General features: G+C 38.4%; 1 protein-coding gene across 1 annotated transcript in view; it reads left to right on the top strand.

Moving 5' to 3' along the window:
- ATP8A2 (ATPase phospholipid transporting 8A2) overlaps nt 1-24,335 on the top strand; it is a 431,635-nt gene that overhangs the window by 242,848 nt on the left and 164,452 nt on the right. The window contains exons 10-12 of the mRNA XM_081299456.1: nt 6,069-6,143; nt 15,722-15,844; nt 18,295-18,373. Of these exons, the coding sequence (XP_081155582.1) occupies nt 6,069-6,143; nt 15,722-15,844; nt 18,295-18,373 (277 nt within the window). The remainder of the gene's footprint in view (nt 1-6,068; nt 6,144-15,721; nt 15,845-18,294; nt 18,374-24,335) is intronic.

Genomic DNA, 24,335 nt, shown 5'->3' with positions numbered 1-24,335 from the left:
AGGTTGTGCAACGGCAGCAGGACCTCCAGACAGGAGCCTGTGCAGTTAGCCAAGATGGTTACTGCGTTTTTGGCAGTCAGGCAGCAGTTAAAGCAAAGAAAGATCTTTTTCCAAGAAGGAAAAGCCATTTAATAAGTTTGGGTCAGTTTGCTCATAACAACTCTACATTTGAGGACCAAAACCCCAGGAGCTTGGCAAACTGCAATGCTTGGCAGGTCTCCCCACCAACCCACCACGTCTGAGGCTGTCCTGCCAGAACCTGGCTCTCTGGGCTTCGACTGTATTCATTTAAGAGCATTCCTAGTTAATAAGAAAGTTAAGGCAGAGGAATCTTTCCCTCCATTAATCCAAAAGAGTAAAATTTAGTGGCTGTTAGCAAGCTGCCATGCAAGTAACTGCATGGCAGGGCGAGGGACAGGCCATCTGTTTGCATTGAGGACTGTGCGTTTGGTGTACGCCGCTGGGAACGTGTGGCCCACCGAAAATGACGTTCATGTTCAGGAATTGGGTGGTACTCTTTCTTGTACATGAGTTAACATTTGTATATGACTAACTAGTGTGAAAGTCTGATTTTATAGTGTGTCAGAGAGGCATCGTGTACCTGTCTCATGAATAAATAAAATAAGAACATTTGTATGAATGTTTAAAAATACAGTGCGTTCTCATACTTTTTCCGTTTCACCTATGGAAACCCTGCCAAAATGAAATCAAGATTGAGTGTTTACAGTGGAAGAAATAACCAGCTTGTGGATTTTGAAATTAGGAGGTGGGTTTTTTTTTTTTTTTAGTGTGTTTTGTTTATTTTCATTTTCTTTCTTCTTCTTCTTCTTTTTCTCTTCCAAAACATCGTTACAATCAAATAAACAGATCTGATCATCTAATGATGGATGATTTGGACACAGACTGAAATTGAACTGGAAATGTTGAGAATATGCATGTTTATACTTTTCAAAAAGCAGCAGCACCTGCAACCGATAAAATTTAGTGAGAACACATCAAAAGATTTGGAAGAAACATGGCCATGATAGTGCCAACGTGGTCAATATCAAAACATCAGCTGCTTAGAGGCAATATCCCAACACTTGACCCATCAAAAACATTAATCCAAAATGAAGAGTGAAAAGTTTTACATGGTTCAGGATTGTTCGGAACAATGTTAACAAGGTCAATTTAGGGAAGGAGATACTAAATTTATTAACATTTCTTTTCCTCCTTATTGTATGTTTTTAACAACCTGACTTTCTTGGTTATGCAAAATTCACTCTAGGACTTGAAAATAATTTCTGACTACTCGTTTATAAAAAATAGACTTCTACTTCAGGATCTAAATTTGGGAAGTTACTAGATTCACTTCCAATGCTGCTCTGGCCTCTTAAGAATAGGGCCTGTGGTTCTACATGTGAGGTCATGATATAGGGGAATTATTCAGAAAAGGAACCACAGCCCCCTACACACAAACATAATCCCACCTTCATGCAACAGGCACAAAGTAAACACTATTACGACAAGCTTTCTAAGTGCTATCTGGCTGACCCAATACATTTTATCTTTAATCCAGTGTTTTTTTACAGTGGCACAATTGACATTTTGGATCAGATAATTCTTGTAGAGGGCTCTCTCAAGCAATGCAAGACGTTCAGGAGAATCTTTGTCTTCTACTAACTTGACAGTGGCGTGTTCCTTCAAGCTGTTATTATAAAAATGATCTCCAGGTATTGGGAAATGTCTCCTTGGAGGCAAAATTTCACTCTTACTCAAGAATTTTAACTGCCTGAAACAGGTATATAAGTAACATGACCATTTTTTAAAAGTTCAAAAGAGGTGTAAGAGAATCTCCCTTTTTCCACCTAGAGAATATCTCTAACTACCTGGAGATGATGAATACTAAGATAGTCTTTTGTATGACCCAGAAAGATGTTGTCATGCACATGTGTACATACATCTATTTTGCACAGTCAGGACCATTCAACGTAAGCCTTAATTTTTTCCATTTTAATTATATATCTGTGAGCTTTTTGTATGACAATATATACATATTTGTATCCCTCTATTCAATGTCTGTAAAGAATTTCATTATATGGATGAATTCTAATTTTTTAACCAGCTGTCTGTGTACATGCCGTAACTAAGTTTTCATTTTTCCAAATGATGCCAAGTAAACACTCTCATGTTTTGATGTCAAATGCTACATGATTATAACTGTAAGATAAAAATTAAGAGTACATCTTTAAAAGTGGAATTACTGGGTCAAAGGAAAAGTACATTAAACATATTGGTAGACAGTGTTGTATTACCAGTTAATTGCCTTTTCTGCCTGAATATATTGAAGAGTTAATCTTATAAAATTTTAAAACTCAGACTGGAGATGTAGTTCAGAAGCTGAGCATGTGCATAGCATGTGTGAAACCCTAAAAAACCCACAAAAACTTAAATTATAATTCAGTAATTCTCATAACGGGATATGCATGGGTATTGGTCTCTCTGTATCTGTTGTTTGCTTTCTTTCCTGAAACAAAGGATGCTGTCTTTTGGCTAATCAAGATTTTAGAATATTTCAGGAATTTTTCTTCTGTTTTATCTTTGAATATATTTTTTAATATATTTGTTCTTTTTTTGAGAAGTATACTTTTTGGAATTTTTTTTATTATCTTTGAAAGATTATTGTTTCTCTTAAAAAACAATATTAACACTTTGTTCTTTGCTTAGCATTGTTTTATTAAGACCAGCCTTCTATTCCTAGTTTCAGCAATGTCAATTCTGATTTTTATTCCCTTCTCTATGGCTTTAATCTGTAACATTAATCTTTCCTTATTTTCTTCCTTCTTTAATATCTTACACATCTTATTTTATCTCTTGTTTCAGAGAAAAATAATTTTCTTTAGCTTGCTTAGGCTCACAAAAGGTATTTGAAAATTTCTTCTGCCCCCATGACCTGGTTCTTCTGTAGAGATTATTTCATATGCACTTATCTTATTCTTATTTTTTCTGTATTATTATTATTTTTTTAGGACGTCTAGAGGAGTAGGGTTTCAAAGTTGTCTTCAGAACACTTTCTCATCAAATTTTCTGTTTCTTCTCCACTGGTCATCTGTCACCTTGCAGTAATAAGTACCTCCCCCACTGCCATTTTTTCCTCTTGGAAGAGGAGCCTCTATGCTTCACAGGGAATTTATGTGTGTTATGAATTTTCTGTTGGATGATTTTGTATTTTGTCTTCTTCAGTTTACCTTGATTAGTGTCTGCCAAGTTGATTGTCATGTATATGTCTACTATGTCCTTCCATTCTCCCTGCTTGATTCTTAAAAATCTTTTTAAAAATTATATATTGCCCTCTAAGTTCAATTTGCCTGCTGCACTAAATTTGTCCAGAGACCTCAGTCACTCCTTCTCTACTTCTATATTTTGTCCTCTAATTAAAAAAAGAAAAAGAGGTGGTTAGCTATTTTTCAGTTGTTGTTTTTTTTTTTAATTTCATGGAAATATTTTACCCTTAATCTATAGATTATGCTTGTTATGGACATATTACCTTTTATTTGATCTAATCACATATTTATTAGTATCCATTCTATATCATGTATGGTTTTAATTAAAGCGGTCTCATTGGTTAACTGAAAATGGTCTATCCTACTTTTCATTTGTTTTTGTTGATTTGAGTTGATGGCAGGGGAGGAAAGGCCACTAGAAATATCACACCATACCCCCTTCACCAAGACAACTTAACTGACTAAGCAATATAATCAAATGCTTACTAGATATCCATCAGTGTTGGCTAATTATTTGAATGGAACTCAGAAGTATAGAACAGTCTTGGGAAAATTAATTGTAAACCTTTGAAATGGTTTACAGATATATTTGAATCAGATGTGTATCCAGGTACTTATTGCACTAAAAGTTTGATTCAAGTATTGATTGCCAATGTCTTGAGTGGTAAAAAGACAATAGATTGAAATTGTGGGTCTAGGGATGGGTGATATTTGAATCAGTATTGTAAGAATCTTCTGAGTGGAGAACACAGCATGAACCTTTGGTTCTCAGTTGTCCTCCAGTATTTCTTCATCAGGCCTCTTTGGGACTTCTTTGGATGATAGCAAAATTAAGAGCAAATTGGGGGCTGGGGATGTGGCTCAAGCGGTAGTGCGTTCGTTCGACTGGCATGCGTGCGGCCCGGGTTCGAACCTCAGCACCACATACCGACAAAGATGTTGTGTCCGCCGAGAACTAAAAAATAAATATTAAAAATTGTCTCTCTCTCTCTCTCTCTCCTCTCTCACTCTCTCTTTAAAAAAAAAAAAGAGCAAATTGGATTTTTTGAAAATCAACAAGCTTATCTTGGATTTAGGAGGGAGTCTCCTATTTGATTCTTTAAAACTTGGGTATGAGATGATGAAAGCTGTGTTTAAGAAAGACATAATTTAGTGATTGAACCGAGACACTTAATTTTATCCCACTGGGTCTTGTGAGTCCCTATTTATACCATGTGTCGTGGTGGATATGGCTATACATAAAGCAGCATAGGGAATGATTTCTGTCTTAAGAAACTCGGACTGGTGGAGTTATAAAGCTGATTTTGAAAAATATTTGATTTAGTAAAATTTCAGTGCCAGAGTTGATTTCTACTCAGGTTAATATGGTGTAGTTATTCTATTTTGAATTAGGTTCTACCAAAATAATGAATTTAGTCTACCATGAGTTAGCCTAAAAGTAGATTCCATGATGTTTTAATCAGCTATTTCACTGCTGTGACCAGAAGACCTGACAGGAACAATTTTAGAGGAAAAGTTTATTTGGGGGCTCATGGTTTCCGAGGCCTCAGTCCAAAGATAGCTGATTCTTTTCCTAAGGGCCCCAAGAGAGGCAGAACTCATGGTGGAGAGTATGGCAGAGGAAAGCATCTTAAAATGGGACCAGGAAACAGAGAAAGAGAGTGTGTGTTCTTTTACCAAAAACAAAATATATAACCCAAAGGCATGCCCCCAGGGACCCACCTCCTCCAGTGATACCCTATCTGCTTACAGTTACCACCCAGTTAATCCCTATAAGGGATTAATGCACTGATTAGGTTAAGGCTTTCATAACCCAATCACTTTACCTCTAAACTTTTTTGCATCACACATGAGCTTTTGGGGGACACCCAGTATCTAAACAATAACACATTATTTGTATGGGATTTTTAAAAGTCTGCCCCCAAATCATTAATATCCTATCATATCAAATTAGCTGCACAAGAATGTTTCCCCATGTTTCTGTATTTGCTTCCTTTTAAGTCCAGTTTTTGCCCACCCTCCTGAAGACTCACTCCTCTTCCACCTCACTCTTAGTGCCTCCATATCTTCTTCTGATCATACCTGAGAGATCTTTCCTTCTCTAAAATTATTGTATTTTCTTATTTTGCAACACTAATTAATCCCTGACACTTTGTTCTGTAGTTATTTTTATGTTAGTTTTGCCTAGTCAATCATAATTATAGACTAATTGAAGACATGAACAATATTCTAACGTTTTATTTATTTATACATTCAGTGTTGCTGCAAAAGATGATGAGAGCCTGTTTCTTTCATATTATTTGTTTTAATATTGGCCAAGGAAGAGAACATACAATTATGGAGGGTCAGTATTTTGTGAACTAAAAACACACACCACCAAGAGAGGAGTGTTTGCTGTTGTTTCTTATTTATGACTTTTATCTATTTGAAAGTCCTACAAATATAAATCTTATTTATCAAATCAACTTTACAGGAAAAAAAATAACATGAAGTTCAGACTCTTCCAGTCCATGAGAATGTGTTGACACAGACATAGTAAATATAAACCCAACTGTTTTGTTTTAAACTTTATGCATATATCTTATAAAACCAATATGTATTAAATATAATTTTTCCTTAAAATATTAATATTAGTGATATTGGGAATTTATATCCTATGAAAGAACAACTGCTATGGTCCGGGGGCTCATTATCCCTTAGCAGCTGTGTCCAGCTGGTGGTCCACATTCCCCACTACTTCTTCGGTGAATGGAAACGTTTAGGTCAATATTGATATAAAACTTCATGAACTTTCTTCTCTTTCAGCTCTGGTTCGCCTTTGTTAATGGATTTTCTGGGCAGATTTTATTTGAACGTTGGTGCATCGGCTTGTACAATGTGGTAAGCATTCTCCACCTCTCTCTGATAGCATGCAGGACTTCGGGGACATTCCTTCACTGTTTATGTCTGGGAAGTGTATCTAAGTCAATCATCTGTGTACTTAGCAGGCAGCACAAATATATCTTTAGGGCCTTTGTTGCTCCAGCACATCCTGCAGAAGCCCAAACTCTCCACACATGGTTTCAATCATAGCAGATCATTCTTGAATAACCCATGAAGTTATTAACCCATATATCTTGATAATAGACCCTTGTTGCCCCCTTACTAAATGCCTGCTCAACAATTCATGACTTTAGCTCAAGTTAAAATTTCTGAACTACATCTAAACTCACTTTACTTCATAATTTTACTTCTGAATTCTTAATTGTAGACACAAAAATATAGAATATGTGACCACTACTGGCCTTTCTGTCCTTCCAGAAAGAGTGTCTTTCCTTGTAGAAGGACATTTTCTTCCATAGTTGGTGTTCAGATGATGAGTTCTGATTTCCAGCTGTCATGGAGAATTGTAATCAGCTTATCTGGTAATTTTCATCATTTCCAAGTACTTTTCATATTACTTGACTGTGATGAATTCAAAAGCTGGAAATTAATATAAATATAAGCTAAAATGGCTCCGTAGCTGTTTGGCTGGCTGGCTTTCTCTCTCTCTCTCTTTCTTTCTTTCTTTCTTTCTTTCTTTCTTTCTTTCTTTAATAGGAGGTAAAAAAAAAAAAAAAACACCTGAGAGGCTTGTTTCTGAGTGCTTTAGAGAGCCCAGAATGGCCCATCTCTAGATGATGATAGAGTTGCTCTTCTTGCTCTGGACTCTAACCCTGGCGTCCTGTGCCCCATGGGAGTTTCCCTTTCTGAAGCAGCCATCACAGATAGGTGTAGATGGAAGTTACCAGACGTGCAATAATATAACTTGTGATGCTGTAAATATTTATAGTGTGTGTAGACTTCAGTGGCCAGATATTCATGCTGCCCATACATTCAGCCCTCATTTTTTGAGTAGCGCCCATGTGGAGTGCTGGTAAAAAATGCTGAGTACATCAGTTTACCCTAATCCCATGTAACTCACAGGTTCAGGGGGTCAGAGGTGCACTTAGTCAGTGGTGAGGCTGGGTTCAGATCTTGAGTTGAATTGTGATGGCCCATTAGTGTCTGTGTTACTGGCTACAAAAATGCACTATGCTTTTGTGCTGATGCCCTAAAAGACAAAGACAACTGATAATGAGAGAAGAACTACATTGACATGCTGGTAAACCTCCTTTAACAGCTTACTCCACAATTAGGGTCTCAAGGGCTTCCTTTCTATGTGCTAAAGGGAGACTAGAGATCATTAGCTTTGTAAGACTTGAAACTATTTTGAGTAGGTTAACCCTTTTTGTCCCATTGTCCCAGATGCAGAACATCTGTGAAATCTTATATATAGTATATAGCATACAGTATGATTATAGTAATAATTATATAATATAACATTATAATATAATATTAATATAATAATGTATATAAGTCCTAGGTTATGATTTCCAACCTATTTTAATGTGTTTACATAATTTTGTTGAAATATCGGTAGAATTAAAAGCTTAGGACTTAATAACTTAAAGTTATGCTATGATTTGGTGGGAGGAACATGTGGGCTACTCTACAGTGGTTTAGCACCAAGTGTCATAGAGTTGCTATCTCGTGCAAATCCATGCTACACACCTATTATTTTAGTTAATTAATTTAGGCACAGGGGATTAAACTGAAGTGTACTGTACTACTGAGCCACATCCCCTGCCCTTTTTATTTTTTATTTTGAGACAGGTTCTAGCTAGGTTGCTTAGGGCCTTGCTAAGTTACTGAGGCATGCCTCAAACTTGCAAGCCTCTTGCCTCAGCCTCTCAGGTTGCTAGCTGGGCTAAGGATATAACCCATGGTAGAGTGCTTGCTTAGCATGCATGAGGTCCTGGGTTCAGTCCCCATCACAAAAAGAGAGAGAGGGAGGGAGGGAGACACTGAGCCCTAGGAGGCTCTGCTGTAGAGTTAAGGACAGGAGGACTGGAATGCATGATACCTGCTTATAAGATGAATGGATTTTAGCCCTCTTTTAATGATCATGGCATGGGGCTAGGTTCTTCTCTTCCATGAGGCCTTGGGCAGTTCAAATGAATTCAAAAAATTTTATTAGGTGCCTGTTCTACATAAAATGCTGATAAGCTGAGACAGAGTATTGGTCAAATTAAGGCCCACAGAACACTTATGGAATAATAACCAGGGATTGTTTGGAAAGTACAGATCCCTGAGCTCCACAGCAAGTTAACAAAGAGTGTCATAGAGATACTGCCTTTTTTATATTATTATTTTAAAGAATGACCTTTTATTATTGTCAAAATGTGCTTGCTCATTATAGCAAACTGGAAATTACAAATAAGCAGAAAAGAGCAAACTAAATTTCATTCATAATTCTACTACACAGAAGTGACCAATATTATAATTTTGCTATGATTCTTTCCAGAAAAATTAAGATTACATGGCAATACTGGTCTGCTGCCTATATTCCTATTAGATTACGTTGGGAATGAGATACTGCCTTTTAAATGCATTTTTCTAGTGATTATTATATACAAGAAAGTTTAAAAAACATAGTGAGTTGGAAGAATTGGAAATATGTTCTTTTTGCCTTTATGTGTCCCCTGAGCTATAGAGGAAAGGACATTATGAATAGTAGTGGATCACAAGGTGAAATGATCTTGGGTTACCTCAAAGCAGGCACTGAAATGAGCTGCTGCAAAGTGCTGGTAGGAAAAGTACTTCCAATTAGGACATCAAGGGATCTGTGACTGCCTCTCTCATTTGAGAACACAGCAGTGTCTCAGTCCACTTTCTGTTGCTATAACAAAGTATCTAAGACTGGGAACTTTATAAAGAAAATAGGTCTGTTTAGCCCACATTTGGGAGGCTGAAAATCCAAGATTGAACAGCCCCATCTGCTCAGGTTTACTGAGGACCCCTTTGGCTGAATCACAACAGGACAGAAAAGTAGAAAGGAAAATGGCTACATGCAGAAGAGACCAAGTGGATAGGGTAGCCTCACTGTATAACAACCCATTCTCAACAGAACTAACTCATTCCTGCAAGAACTACTTTAATCCCCCCTAAGAAGGAGGCCCCCCTAACCTAATTACCTTCCACTGGGCTCACCACTCTGGGTACCAAGCCTCTAGCAAGTGAACCTTTGGAGGACACACTCAAACCATACCCAAACCGAAGCAGGAAGCTTTGCCCTTTTTTCATGACTTGTATATGAAATAAATTGAAATGTAGAGAAAAATTGAAAAAAAAGTATAAATAAATCCCCAGATTTATTTATCAATTTATTTATCAATTATTCACATTTTGCCCCCATTTTCATTGTTTCTTCACATACGTACACACATGCATACCACATATGCACACACACACACACACACACACACACATTTATTTCTGAAGCAGTTGAATGTGTGTTAACAGACACCATGCCCTTTATTGCCTAACACTTCAGTGCATAGTTACAAAGATCTTTTCTTTTGTAACCACAGTATAATAATCATCAGAAAATTTTAACGTATATACAATACATTGTCTAATCTGTATTAGTCCATATTTCAATATTGCCATCATTGTTCTAGTAGCATCCTATTTACCAGTTTTTTTTTTTTCTTGTCCACAATCATTCCAGAGATCTAGTACAAGAAGTAGTTTGAGACATGTAAAGCAGTTTACCAAGAATCTCTCTCCTGGGCTGGATTGCCCCTTGTCATTATATTCAAACAGTGTTTCTCTTCTTCTTTTTCTTTAACTTATTTTTTATGTTTGACTCTTCAAACAAACTAGAGGAGCAAATCATTGTATCTCAATTTAATTCCCATAGCAAGTGAAAGAGTTTTAAAACAGACTTGAAAATAATGCATCTCCCTCAGTACTGAGTTAGTACTGTCCCACTGAATTCTCATTACATTAGTCCTCTTCTCTGCAATTTCACTTTCTGCGGTTGCACTTACCCACATTCAGCTATAATCTGAAAATATTAAACACAAAATTCCTGATATAAATTAGTCATAAGATTTTTCTTTCTTTTTTTCAATACCGGGGATTGAACCATGCATGCACTCATGCATGCTAGGCAAGCACTTCACCATTGAGCCATATCCCCAGTCCTTTTAGGGTCTTGCTGAATTGCCCATGCCTTGAACTTCCGATTTTCTTGCCTCCACCTCCTGAGTGGGTGGGATATAGACATGCACCATGGTTACCAGCTAGTAATTCATAACTTTTATTGTGGCATATTTTTATAGTTGTTCTCTTTTATTATTTTTTGTTGACTTCTTATTATGCCTAATTCTAAATTAAACTTTATCACAGATTTGTATAAATAAGAAAAACCACAGTATATCTGGGTTTAGTATTCTGTGAGGTTTCAGGCATCCACTGGGGGTCTTGGAACTTATCCCCTGAGGAGAAGGAGGGAGTGCCATATACCCGTGGTCCACTGTGTCATTTAATTTGGTGGGTAGGATGATAAAGGCCACTCAAGGACAAAAGCTACTAGGATCAGATGGGTTTCAACTAAATTTTATATACTTTTTAGTGATGAGATAACTATAATTTATTTAAACTGTAGCAGAAAATGTATGCTATTAATAAGCCAGTATAATTTGAAGAAGAAAATTATGAGAAGGCCTCACTTATAAATAAACACAAAAATTTAACTAAAATATCAGCTAATAGAGTTCAACAGTGTCTTAAAATAATAAAGTATTTGACCGAGTAGGACTAATTTCAGGAATACTAGAGGTTTGAAATTAAAAAATCTTTCTATTACTATGTTGACAAGGTGATGAAAAATATCCCATCAGTAGATGCTACAAAAGCATTTGAAGCAATTCAGCTGCCATTCCTGAAATAGGAACTCTAAGTAAAATAGAAATAGAAAGAAGTCAGTTAACTATATTTCAGACTATTCACAAAAATAGTGAATAGTAGCATGCTGCCATAAATGATAAAATCCTAAAACTATTTCATTTTGAATAAGAAATTAGTCAAGATACCTGCCATCACTGTATAATTCAGCATTGTTATGGGTTTTTCAGCAATAGTCAAGATTAAATGACTGCTACAAATATTGGAAACACAATGAATAATTTCTGTGGTTATACAGTATGCATACAAAAACATGGGCATGTACATATGTTGCTATGTGACTGTTTATCTAGAAAACCCAAAAGATTACTAATAAAGAAATATTAGAATTATAAGAGAATTTGATAAGTTGACCAGAAAAATAATAAATATGTAAAAATCAATAACTTTTAAACATCCTAGCAATTAGTATCATTATTTATTTATTTACTTGCTCTGGCAATCTAAAAATGCAAAGAGAATAGTAGTTTCTTTCAAAATTGCAGTTAAGCTGGGGATGTAACTCAGTAGTAGTGCATGTGTCTACCATGTGTAAGGTCCTGGATTCACTCCTAGCACTGAAAAATTTTTTTAAAGTTGCAATTAAAATTATACATTGCATAGGTATAATTTTATAGTACCTTTATGAAAAAAAAAGTCTTACTGAAGGATACAAAACAAAATCTCAACAAATGGAAGGCATGATATTTTTCTACATGAGAAGTCTTGGTATTATTAAAGAGTAAAGTCTTCTAAAATTAACATGTAAATTTAAATTTATGTAATTCCAAAGAGAGAAGCTGCGTAAAACTATACATGATGTGACAGAATTAATGAGTATTTGAGAATACATATGCGAAATTGGTTTAGAAAAGATCATAGAGTAGACTTATCTTTACTAATATCAGTCTATACTCTAAAGTCAGCATAATCAAATCAATATGTTACTGGCACAGAATTATACAAAGAAGTCAGAGATTCTAGAACTGGATTCCAGGTTTACGTTGTAGAATTATAATACATGAGAAATTAATAAGCCTTAATGGTGATTTTTCAACTTAGGGGGAAAACTCTGGATTAATGTATTCCTACAACTTGTCCATTGTCTAGGGAAAAAATTCTATCTTATATCAAAAATTTCTATCTTATATCAAAGACTTATATGTGAAAAATAAAACTGTAAAAATCCAGAATTACATGTAAGCTCCAGGGAAGAGACACTTCTATAACACAGTTGGATACTCCAAAGTTATTCTCAACCATTTAAAAATTAAAAACTTTTTGTTATGCAAAAAACATTAAAATTAACAGACAAAAATGCATTTAATTTTATAACATAGGTTTTATTATCTATTATACTCAAAGAATTCTTAGAAAAGGGCATAAGCCATGAATAGATAACAAAGGACCTGACTAGATGTTTTACAGAGTTGCAAGTCCAGATGACCAACAAATATATGAAAACATGCTCCAAATAACTGATGGGGAAACGTAAATTTTTTAAAAGTAACAGTTAATATCTTTAAATTTTTGGACTGGAGAATATTAAAAGATTGACATAACTGTTGCTGATAGAAAAACAGAGAAAAGATTACTGTTATCCTTTGCAAGGGGAGACATAAGTGATTGGAACCTGTTTTGAAAGCAACCTAGCAACATCTCCTAAAATTAAAAATACATGTTTCCTTTTACTCAGAAGACTTACTTCTGGGACAGGAAAAGTGTATACTTTATAATATATGATAGAAGTTATTGCATAATATTTGTGGTAACAAAAAGCTGGAAGCAAAATGAATGACTGTCAGGGTGCAAATGGCTTAAAGAGTATGGTGCATCCATGCTCTGACTGATTATGTGAGCATTTGAAAGACGCGTCAGTGTCAAACCTGAGGAACTTTGGAGGGCTTTCCATGATGTTTAGCAATAAAAGTATGATGAAGAAAAATGTATGTGGCACTCCCTTTTGTAAAACAAATCACAGTCTCTAACCAGTCTATGAACGTGAGTGCAGGGCATGCTAAGGAGGGTAAAAAATATGGTCAGGCCTACTGGCTGTTAGCCTAATAATGAAGTGGAGAGGACTCAGAGTGGATGGAAGGAGGAAATCAAGTGAAGAGGGAAAGAGAAAAGACTTGAATGTTGGCACAAGTAGGCGTCCATGCCAAACAGTGAGGTGAAGCTGTGTACTCAGAGTATGCAGAGCTTCTGAGATGTTTGATAGGAGCCCCTTCTTCTATCCATAACATAGACAGCTTTTCTTACTTGGAGGGAAGTAGGTACCACCCTCCTCAATATCCTCCTTGAAGACTTTGTAGCATTTTGAAATCCCAGGCTGCTTTCCATCTGCTCTCTGCTGGAAGAGGAGAGCTGGGAGTTTGATGGGCCTTCCTCACTATATCTCTGATCGTTTGATCCTAACAGACTTGGGAAAGGCTTATTTCTCTAGCCACATGCCCAAGTCGCCAAGTCTCTGGTGTGAACTCAGAATTCTCTCAGAGATGTACATCTGATTCCCACAGGCCAAAAAGCCTGCCGGGTTGGTGGGCAGGGATTTGATCCACTTAGCTGCTAAGAGTGAGTGAGTCAGCGTTTTAGCCAGCTTTTCACCTCTGCGACCAAAAGACTTGACAAGAACAATTTTAGAAAAGGGGAAGTTTATTTGGGGGCTCATAGTTTCAGAGGTCTTAGTCCATCGACGGCCAGTTCCTTTGCTCTGAACCCAAGGTATGGCAGAACTTCCCGGTGAAAGAGTGTGGTGGAGGAAAGTGGCTCAGGACATGGGACCAGCAAGGAGGGAGGGAGGGAGGGAGGTAGAGAGGGAGAGGTAGAGATAGAGAGGGAGAAGGAGAAGGAGGGAGGGAGGGAGGGAGGGAGGGAGGGAGGGAGGGAGAGAGAGAGAGAGAGAGAGAGAGAGAGAGAGAGAGAGAGAAGGAGCATGTGGCACTAGAGCAGCCACTAACCAGGAACAAAATAAATACCCCAGAGGCACATTCCCAGTGACCCACCTCCTCCAGCCACACCCTACCTACCTACAATTACCAGCCAGTTAATCCCTATCAGGGATTAATGCACTCCCAAACCTAACGTTTCACCTCTTAACTTTCTTGCATTATTTCACATGAGCTTTTGAGGGACACCTCACATTCAAACCATAACCATCAGTCTCTCTGAACTATGCCAGAACCAAATAAGAGAATGACCCATGGGTGTTGGGAGCTGCCACCTAGGAGCTGAGCACCCTTAGCCTTGAGCAATGGAGGTGTGAGACTGGTTTCCAGGAGGAAGCAGGTGGATCTCATCTGGGCTCAGCAGGGGAATGAAGCTCTGGGAGTGGGTGTCACCCAATGAGACTGGGCTACACTCCCCTGACACCCAATCCCTTGCCTCGTTTGGGTGGAACTTTCCTGATTGTCTTCCCTCAATAAATAGGGCTCTGGCATTCTCTCAACCCTCTTTTGTCTGTGTCTCTTGCTTCCCTTGTGGGAGCCAGGGCCGAGGAGCCATTGCTGAACCCCCAAGAAAAAAGGTATTTTCTCTGTCTCTGTGTGATTATTCAGTGCCAACCCCGTTCACCTGGAGTGAACCTGATTTATTCACGTGTCATGGCACATGGGGCCACAGCATATCCCAGACTGAAATGACGTGTTTCCTCCAGATCCCGTCTTCAGCACATGGCTTTACCTTTCCGCCACCTAGAGAGGTACAGGTGTCAGCATCTTAGAAGGCACCACTGCCCTAGAACTCGGGGTCCCAGGAGATTAAACGGTCTCCTCCCATCCTGGTACTGTGCACTCAGCCAGCCATCATCCTATGTGTCTTACAAGTTCCCCTCCAATGTGCTCATGGATGCTTTGGAGCTCTGTAAGGAGAATTCTTCTCAAGGGAGTGCTTTTTGTAGCATCCATCTGTATCCCTGAATATCCTGCCAAATTCTGTAGGTCCAATATGGTGAAGGTCAGAGGCTCTGTTGCGAGAATCAGTTCCTGACTTTTCCTTCTCCTCCATTTTCCCCCTGCCCCCTCTCCATCTCCATGAGTAATTTTGCAGAGCGCTGCATGTGTGTGTGTGTGTGTGTGTGTGTGTGTGTGTGTGTGTGTATCCCTGCTGCCCTGGTTCTTACCTCTGTAGTAGCCAGAGTTGTGAGAAATCTGCTTCCTCTTCTTTCATGTGTTTCTAAATCTCTGTATTCCTAGAGTGGCACAGTATCTGGCCCACAGTTCATTCACAATAAATATCTGTTGGATGAATAAATGTATGAAGTAGCTTGTGCTTCCTAAAATTTGAGGATAAAAGCAGGGTGGGAAATTTTAAAAGTGTGCATCAGCTCAGCGCTAACAGAAAACACAACACTTCCTGGAGCTATGGTGTGATTCTCCATTGCTGTTCATTCTGCAAAGAAGGGCCGTTGTTAACTTAACAAGATTTCTTGGCACATCCACTATTTATAATGCTGTTTTTACTGTTGAATGTATCCATTTTACACAGATTAACAATAAAAAGTGGTCCTTTGTATGTTTTCTTTGTTTGGAGGGTGTCTGGGGAGTTGTGAATCATGGAGCCTCAGGTTGGGACTTGACTGGAAATTAAGTCATCATTCCAGAGAACTAGAACACTGCTCCTGTGTGGATCGGAAGGGCAGCTCTTAATGGCTCCTTGTCTTCACACAGATTTTCACCGCGTTGCCACCCTTTACCCTGGGGATCTTTGAGAGGTCTTGCAGTCAGGAGAGCATGCTCAGGTTTCCACAGCTCTACAAAATCACCCAGAACGCTGAAGGCTTCAACACCAAGGTAAACGTTGCAAGTACAGAGCTGTCCCCTCAGAAGAGTATCGCAGAGTGCAGCCTGCCTTCTGAGGTTCAGCTCCAGCCGTCTTATAGGTGACGCTTGAGAGAGAACATTGGAGAAGCAGTGAGACTATGACCCACAGCCCTTTCATACAGCAAGCCCAGAGAACTCGTGCCTTTCTCAGGTGCTTCCCATGTCCTATGGAGCGCTTCTTTAAGTTCCAGGAGGTCAACCCCATTTCCCTCCTCTCCACATAGGTCCCTAATATCAGTGGGGCCTTAGCACTCATGTTCCCCTTCCTTCAGGATAAGCCTGACGTTTTCAAGAGCCCTGGGGTAAGGCTGACTGGGACCTTGCCTAGACATTGCTGGGTTTTTCATTTTAAAGAAAATACTTATTTAGCTAGAATGACTGGATACCAACTCATGGATCAAGTCAGTCATGAATTTTTGTTTGTAACTTTTGTATTTTGTTTGTTTATTTTCTTCAGACTGTAGAAAAAGAAAGGATCTAGGCACAAGTTGAATATCCCTTAAAATACCCCTGAAATTCTTGGGATCAGAAGTGTTTTCAACTTTGTTTTTTTGTCCTGTGGAATATTTGTATGTACATAGTGACATATCTTAAGGATGTGATCCAGGTCTAAGTGAACAATTCACTCATGTTTTATATATACCTTATATACATAAACTGACAGTAATTTTATACAGTATTTTTAATAATTTTGGGCATGAAAACTGTTTCAGGGTGTGGAATTTTACACTGTGGCATCACATCAGGGCTCAAAAAGTTTCAGATTCAAGAATTTTGAATTTTTGGTTTTGGATTTTTGGATTAGGGATGCTGGGCCTATGCAGATATATCCTCAGAAGACCCAAGCAGGATCTGGCTTGGGTATGATAGGGACCAAAAAATCTTGTATGTCCAGGAGAGCCTGTTGCAGAGCCTGCAATCACACCAAGAGTGGGAGAGTGATTGAATGCTGCGTGCCCAAAGGGAAGGCACGTACCTCACCTGGAGGAAGCAGGATGTGAGCACAGCTGGGTGGCCCCAGGTCTGTGCAGGACAGGATCAGGAAGCTGAAACCGCAGTCACTTGCCCAATTCCGTTGCAATACTGAGTGCTGGCTGTGGTTGCAGTGTGCACAGGTGGCACTGGGTCCTTGGTGGAAGGACTTGGTGAGTTCATTCTCCAAGCTCGGTAGTAGAACTGCCTCAGGAGGTCCTTCTTCTGAGCCAGATGTTACTCATAGTTGGCCTTCACAGCTGCTTATGCTTAGGCCAGTTTAACAGGCATAGCCAAGGCTGGAAAAAAAATTAAATGGGATCCTGTTAACTCTACTGTCTTCCATACTCAGAGAGACTTAGGTGACTACTTTTATCAGTCTTTGTTTACTATGATTCTATTTATGGGAAAATAAGACCTGTTTTCTCTGCATTTCTTATATAAATCAAATGTGTTTTTGATAGAGTTTGAATTAAAAAGCCTTTTAAGGTGGGAAGTAAATAGGGAATGAACCCACCTCCAAAATAGTGATACCAAGTATGCCCTGAGACATTGGCAGTCACCTTGCTTTGGAGTTTTTTGTTTGTTTGTTTGTTTGTTTGGTTCCTGGGTTTGGTTTTGCTTTGGGATTTAGTTTTGGTTTTGTTTGGTAGAGAGGTCAGGCAAAAAGTGAAACAAAAATGAATATTTAAGATGGTGAGGTATTTTTATATAACAATATTTTTCTTTATTTTTCTGTTGTCCCACCACTACTTAGGAGCAAACTATATGAGACTTCCCAGAACAACTTTAGACTTTTAAATACATTTAATCTGATTCTAGTTGTTCCGCCATCTCAGTAGTTTAGAATGAGACTTAAGGAGTTAGGAGTATAGCTCTATGGTGAAGCACCAGCACCAAAGTCTGAAATGCGTTAATGAAACTCTAGTTTAGAACAAACTTCCTGTTCCTTCAGATAAAACAGAATTTTTTTAATGTGCATGTATTAGCCAAATCCCAAAACTGAAAGAAAAAATTAAATGGGAAGGATTATAAGCAGAAAAACAAGAGAATGGCATGTGAGAATTTACAGGTAAAATGCTTTTTAATGGTTTCAAAAAGGAAAGATTTAATCTCTTATTAGCAATTTTGACCTAATGCCCTTTTTCCAGATGTTCCTAAACTGTTTGTCTTCAGATGCTAAAGAAGACTCACTGCAACTCACTTTTCAAAAGTGGATGGATTGTGTATTGGTCTGTATATAGGTGGACTGTAGGTCTTTTTAGTAAAATAGTACTATGTGGAGAGAGTTCAGACATTTGCATGTAAATATGAGGAAATAGCTGTCTGGGGGGGCTTTTTAAAATTTGAGAGTAGTGTGCTCCTCCTGGAGCCTTCACAGCCTGAGAGCTGCGCACAGAGGTTGAGAGTTCCGTCCACTCTGACTGTCTTGGTTTGTTTTTCTGCAGGTTTTCTGGGGTCACTGCATCAACGCCTTGGTCCACTCCCTCATCCTCTTCTGGTTTCCCATGAAAGCGCTGGAGCACGGTAACAGCTTTATGATTCAACTGTCAGCAAGTAGCTTTGCACCCCGTCTGCTGCCGGCATGTTCATGACTTTCTCCCTAGTTTTACACAATGAGATCACAAGAACACATTAGAGGAAAATATATATATATATATATATATATATATATATATATATATATATATATATATATATATATAATTTATATTTATAAAATATATAATTTTAATATACATATACATATATATGTGTATGTCTGTGTATATATGTGTATATGTATATATATATATATATATATACACACACACATATGTATATATTTGAACAATAACTAGTACCAAGTAGAATTCTAACTTAAGAGGTTTTATCAGGTCAACTTTGAGACTCCATTTTTTTCTAGTTGACTGGACGGTTTAAATACTAGGAATCCTAAACTCAGTTTGTAATAACTATTTGAGTCTGATCTTGAAGAAGAATGCTATACTATCATGAAATCTCTTGCCCATATGTTTGAAATTCTGTTAATTTATTGAGCTTTCATTTTTCAAGCTTCTTATACCTCTTATACAGAATCACTCAAATCTTGTAAGAGTTTAGTCTTATTCCTCCACCTTATGAAGCTATACTTTGAGAATGAATTCTCCAGATTGGTTTTAGTTCTTTGCCACAGCTAGAAGAGGATGAGTGAGAACTGTGACAGCCTCCGTGTTTATTCATACTTCTTAATGCCTCCAAAATTTGGCCTCCACATCAAGAGGTGGATTGAGTCTCAGAAAATGAAAATGTATCATAAGAACACTGCTCTTTCATCCCTCTCAAATAATAATAATCCTCCTGGGAAAAATTACTCCAAACCTTGACTAGACAAGGCCTTTGATTGTTCAAAGAAGCAAAGAATATAAAGTTTCCAAGCGTCTTTGTTGCTGTGTCAGCGTGTTTTATGCTTCAAACAGAAATGATTCATCTTCACTGATATTCTTTAACCTATTAAATTCTGACAGAGCAAATGCATGCACAGAAATTTATTATGCCCTCTGACCTGTTCTTTCAATTTCATCAGAACTCCTTTTCTGTCCAGGGACCTTCAGTCTTTAGATCAGGAAATAGAATTTTCTGCTTCTACACCTTGCCCGCAAAAGAACATCTTAGTGAATTCAATGTCTTTTACTTCTCAGGCTTTTCTGGGCTTCATCTTTATTCAGTGTTTTATTTGTTTTAAAATGGTTTTAGCAGTAAGGGTTTGCCAGTAGAAGAGCATTAGGTGTGATTTTGTTCCCAAAGCTGTGACATTTTGGTGGTAGAAGTAGAAGCAGCCATTGTCATACCACGATGGACCAGTGAACATTTTAGCAATTGTCCTTTTGTACCTGATCCCAGACTCATAGGAAGAGAGAGCAGATAGTATGGATTGGCCTCAGTGCTATCTCCAGACCCTTTGTTCTGAACTGGACACTGGAACTGTTTCCAAAAGTGTTTGCCTTTGGACTGTAAACCAGTTTTATAAGACATTTATGGCCTGCTTTGACAGGAATTAATGTAGCTGCTCTACAGTAGAGAGAGTGCTCTCTATTCCTGGAGTGAGGATCACGTGCTTGTAGCTGATGGTGGGATTGCTAGAGTTTCCCCAAATGCATTATGGATATCTATTCACTCACCGAATGTGGTCTATGTTTAAAAGGCAGTAGACTCCTAGCAGTTGGTGATGTACCTAACAGAAATCATCAAGTGAATTTTAAGTTAGGTTCTGCCTCCCTTAACTCTTTCTCGCAAATCTTTCTATTGGCCTAACAGCCACACAAGAGAATTTTTTTCTGTTTTAATTATTGTTACCATCATCATCATCAATGTCACTATTTTATTGTATTTACTGATCCTTCAGCATAGGGTTTTCTTTTAGCTGTGCTTTAAACAACAGGTAAATAAAAATGTTTAAGGTGAAATAAACTAAAAGTGTTAAGTTAATTGGCATAGAAGGCCAGTTTTGTTCTTGCCATTAGTTGACCCTCTCGGACAAATTGAATGAACATTTTAGAATTAATTTCTATCTTCCCTCTATTAGTACAAAATAAAAGCATTACATTATTACTTACAGACCGTGTTCATTCATGTAATATTTATGTCTAAAACACTGCAGTGGATTTCAAGGTGGTCGGTGGTGAATGTATCAGTGTTGATCTTATTAGTTTGTAGTCTGGTAAAGGAGATTAGATTTGCACATCGATAACGCTAGTACAATAGCTGTCTCAAGGAAAATGCAGATGAAGTGTGATTAGCTACCAGAAGGTTGGGAGATGCCTTTCATTTGGTATTTTTAATAGCTTCTTAGAGGAGGAAACATCTAGGTTTAGCTGTGAAGTCCACATGGGATTCTGATGTGTAGGACTGGCAGGAAGAGTCAAACTAGGAAAATGGACTGAATGTTTTTCTCTCCCCCTAAATCTTACAGTGAAATCTCACCTCCAAGGTGATGGTATTAGGCGGTGAGGCCTTTGGGGGTGATTAGGTCAAGAGGGTGGCACCCACTGAATGGGATTAGTTCCCTTATATATTAATGCCCCAAGAGTCACTTTACTCTTGAGCGAATGAGAACATAGCAAGAAGGTGCCCTCTAAAATGAATAGGCCCCCACCTCATACAGAGAAATTGCCAGTACCTTGATCTTGGACTTTCCAACCTCCAGAACTATGAGAAATAATTTTCTATTGGTTATAAGCTACCAGTCTATGTTTTTTGTAATAGCAACCTGAACAGACTAAGACAACGCCTCTCCACATTTCCCTACCCTTGTGGCAACTGTAAATCAAAACAAGTCTGTGTGCATTTCCACCATCCCCTGTGTGGTGGGTGGGAGCTGTGGATGTCTACAGCATAAAGGGGGAAGAGGATGGTAACTGCAGAGTTACATGATGGGATTTGAAGTTACATGAAGGGTAAGACTGCTCTTAAGGAAAAATATAGAATTTGCAAGATCATAGGTTTTTGAGAATTACGGCAGTGGAGGGGGGTGTGAGTCGGTGGTGGAAATCAAGGAAGATTGCAAGTTTGAGAGGATGATTGGATTACTTGTTTATGTGTGCTGATTTACTGTCCTGAATACAAGTGAGTTCTTATTACACTCTTAATTGCCATTTAGAAAGCTATCCACTCTACTCCCAAGAGGCATAGGATAGGAACATGGCACCAATTTGAGGCAAATGGGGATAATTTTCAAAGCAGAGGGACCCTGGTACAACAAAAGAGCACCTCTGGGCCTCCCTCCACTGCCCCAGTGGTTTCTGAAGCCATCCCTTTCCCACCTGTTCACACCCACAACCATGAAGGAGGTATGCTCAACCCGGGGCTGAGTCCCTGATCTAGCTCCACATCATCATGTGATTTTAGGCGTATTTTGTCACAAAGACAGTGAGTTTTACTGTAAGATACTCCGTCCACCACGAATGGAGAGAGGCTTAGGTACCAATCAGTGCTGTTCACTTTGTTCAAGGTCATGTGATTATCACTAAGAAATAAATATTGTTGGAAAGGTGTGCCCGGTTTTTTCTCCCTAGAATGCTTCCAAGAATTTTTGCTTCACTTATTTTTGCATGGTTTTGGATAGACTTTTCAAAGCACTATTTTGCTAATGGAGTTTGTGATGATTCATTTCAAGTTTCAAAATAAATTTTTCCACTCCAGCAGTTCAGTAAATCAGATTTCTCCCAACCATCACAACCTTATGCTCAAGCCACGGGCTGCCTGCAGCCCCATCCCCTTCTGTCTAAAAAGTGGCATTAGGTGAAGACCATGCATATCACCTTCACAGACCCCCAAATTCATCAGGGGCCTTAGTGCCAGGCCACTCTTGGATTTTCCATTGGCATTTCCAGTCTGCATAGTTGAGCAAGTTCCTTGTAGTGGAATGTGATTATTGGCAAAAGAACGTAAAATCAATTTTGATTTGAAAAAGAAATTTTCACATTTTTCCTGATGAAATTTGCAAGGGACATGATGGAAAAGAGAATGCACTTGCCGGCTTTTAAAAAAACTGATTTTGATTGATTTCTTAAAGTTCAGTTCACAAATCCCTTGCATTTTAAGAAGGTGTGTCACATGGATATTTATATGTTGGCTTAATTACTAATTAAGCAACAGCATCTTTCAACATTTTTAAAGAAGGCAATTTTATACTTTTTAATAAATGGGCTGCTATAAGATCAGATGTGTCTTAAATAATAAAAAAGTAATAGTGCACATGTCTAAAATAAAACTCAGCATACCTCTTTGCCCATGGCATTGTTCAGTCATATTAGCTTAAAGTATGTATGAGCTGTAAACTTGGGTGTTTTGTATCTCGTTGATCCTGATGACTTGAATTGTTGCAATTCAGTTAAATTAGGGCAAGAACATAAAAAGTGTACATAACAGATGAATTCCCTGCCCTCATGGAACTTGCATCTAGAGAAGGCAGACTTGAATGAGAACTGTTACCAAAGGGTCCTTTGTATCCCAAGGAAACTTGAACTGAGCTGGACTTTAAGGACCTGCTTCTCAGAGGATGTGGCAACAGATGAGTAGAAAGGAATGAGAAAAAAGTAAACAGGAAGGTGCCTCAGCCTTGGGAATAGTGCAGGGGGGAGTGGCTCTGGATAAAGGAAAGCACAAGTGGGTGGGGGTTGAGGGTGGGACTGTGAAACAAATTGCCTTGAGATGATGAGGATGGAAGGTGAAATGTCAGACTTCTCCGGACCTTCGAGAATATGGAGGCTTTTAGAGTGTAAGTGTAAGGGATGCCATGGACAGGTTTAGCAGGGAGCCATAGGATCTGATTTATTTTGATGTAACTACACTGGCAAGGATGATTACTGGAGTCCACTTGGTTGGCCATTGCACAATCTTGTGTAGTAATAAATGTAGCAGAACGGAGTAGGTGGATTGGAGGTAGAACTGGAAAGATCCAGAATTGCCCTAGTTAATGTTTTCCATCTCTACCAGATTATACTATGTCTTAAACCTGCAGGAAAATGTGCTATTGCAGCCACAAAGGCCAACAAAATACTAAGTCGGGTTCCTGAAGTAATGCACTGACATTTGTTCCCCTGTAAAAGTCACTGCCAATACTGTGTGCAGTTTAGAAAAGGTCTAAAATGAATGAAAAATTGAAAGGCAGACATTTGAGTCTGGGACAGAAAAGGGGAGCAGTAAGTCACTGTGGCCTCTGACATCTGGGAACACCTGCTGAGAGAACAGGGTGGTGGAGGGTCATAAAATCCTGAGGCATGTAAATTCAATAAATGGAACTAAGAACTAGAAAGAATATTCTAGAAGACTTAGATTTACACAAAGTACAACTTTTAAATCTAAGTAGCTTATTCATTTACTAATCCAGTCATAACACATTTAAAATATAACTAGGTTTCCAAATTGAAATGCAATTTTTTTTTCTCCATTTGAACTGCCACAGTAAAGACGTCAGAGCCTACCTTTGTACGTAATGTCAGTATTCCACCTCACACATCCAGAAATAGAAATGGGTTGGAAGGGCCTTTGTTTTCATTCAGCTGAATATTTCTTGTGTTTCAGTATCTCTCAATAAACTTTCTGTTACATGTACAAACACATGGGTTTGGTGTAATAGTTTTAGGAACATGAACCAGAGTTCCCAGATATGACCCTTGTAGATTTAGCAAAAAGTAGAACTGGAGTATATCAGCTACCATGGGAATAGCTACTGCAACAACAATCCCCACATCTCAGGGACTTGGCCCAGTGAGGGGCTCTCACCCCTGTCACTCTCCACTGGAGGAATGCATTGTTTACAGGCATGCTGACTACATTTTTCTGTATTCTTTGTGCCCTGGCATTTGGGGGCCTAGATTCAGGAGAAACTTTTTCTCCCAGAGCTAGCTGTTTCTTAAAATGACAAATGACTCCCCTGGAAGCATGTCTTTGGTTACATAAATCAGCCTGAGATTGAGCCTAGTGCCTCTGCATGCAAAGCAAGTAG

This window comes from Spermophilus citellus (genome assembly GCF_964194105.1).
Source record: "Spermophilus citellus genome assembly, chromosome: 1".
Lineage (NCBI taxonomy): Eukaryota > Metazoa > Chordata > Mammalia > Rodentia > Sciuridae > Spermophilus > Spermophilus citellus.
This window is presented reverse-complemented; position numbering and strand designations above follow the sequence as displayed.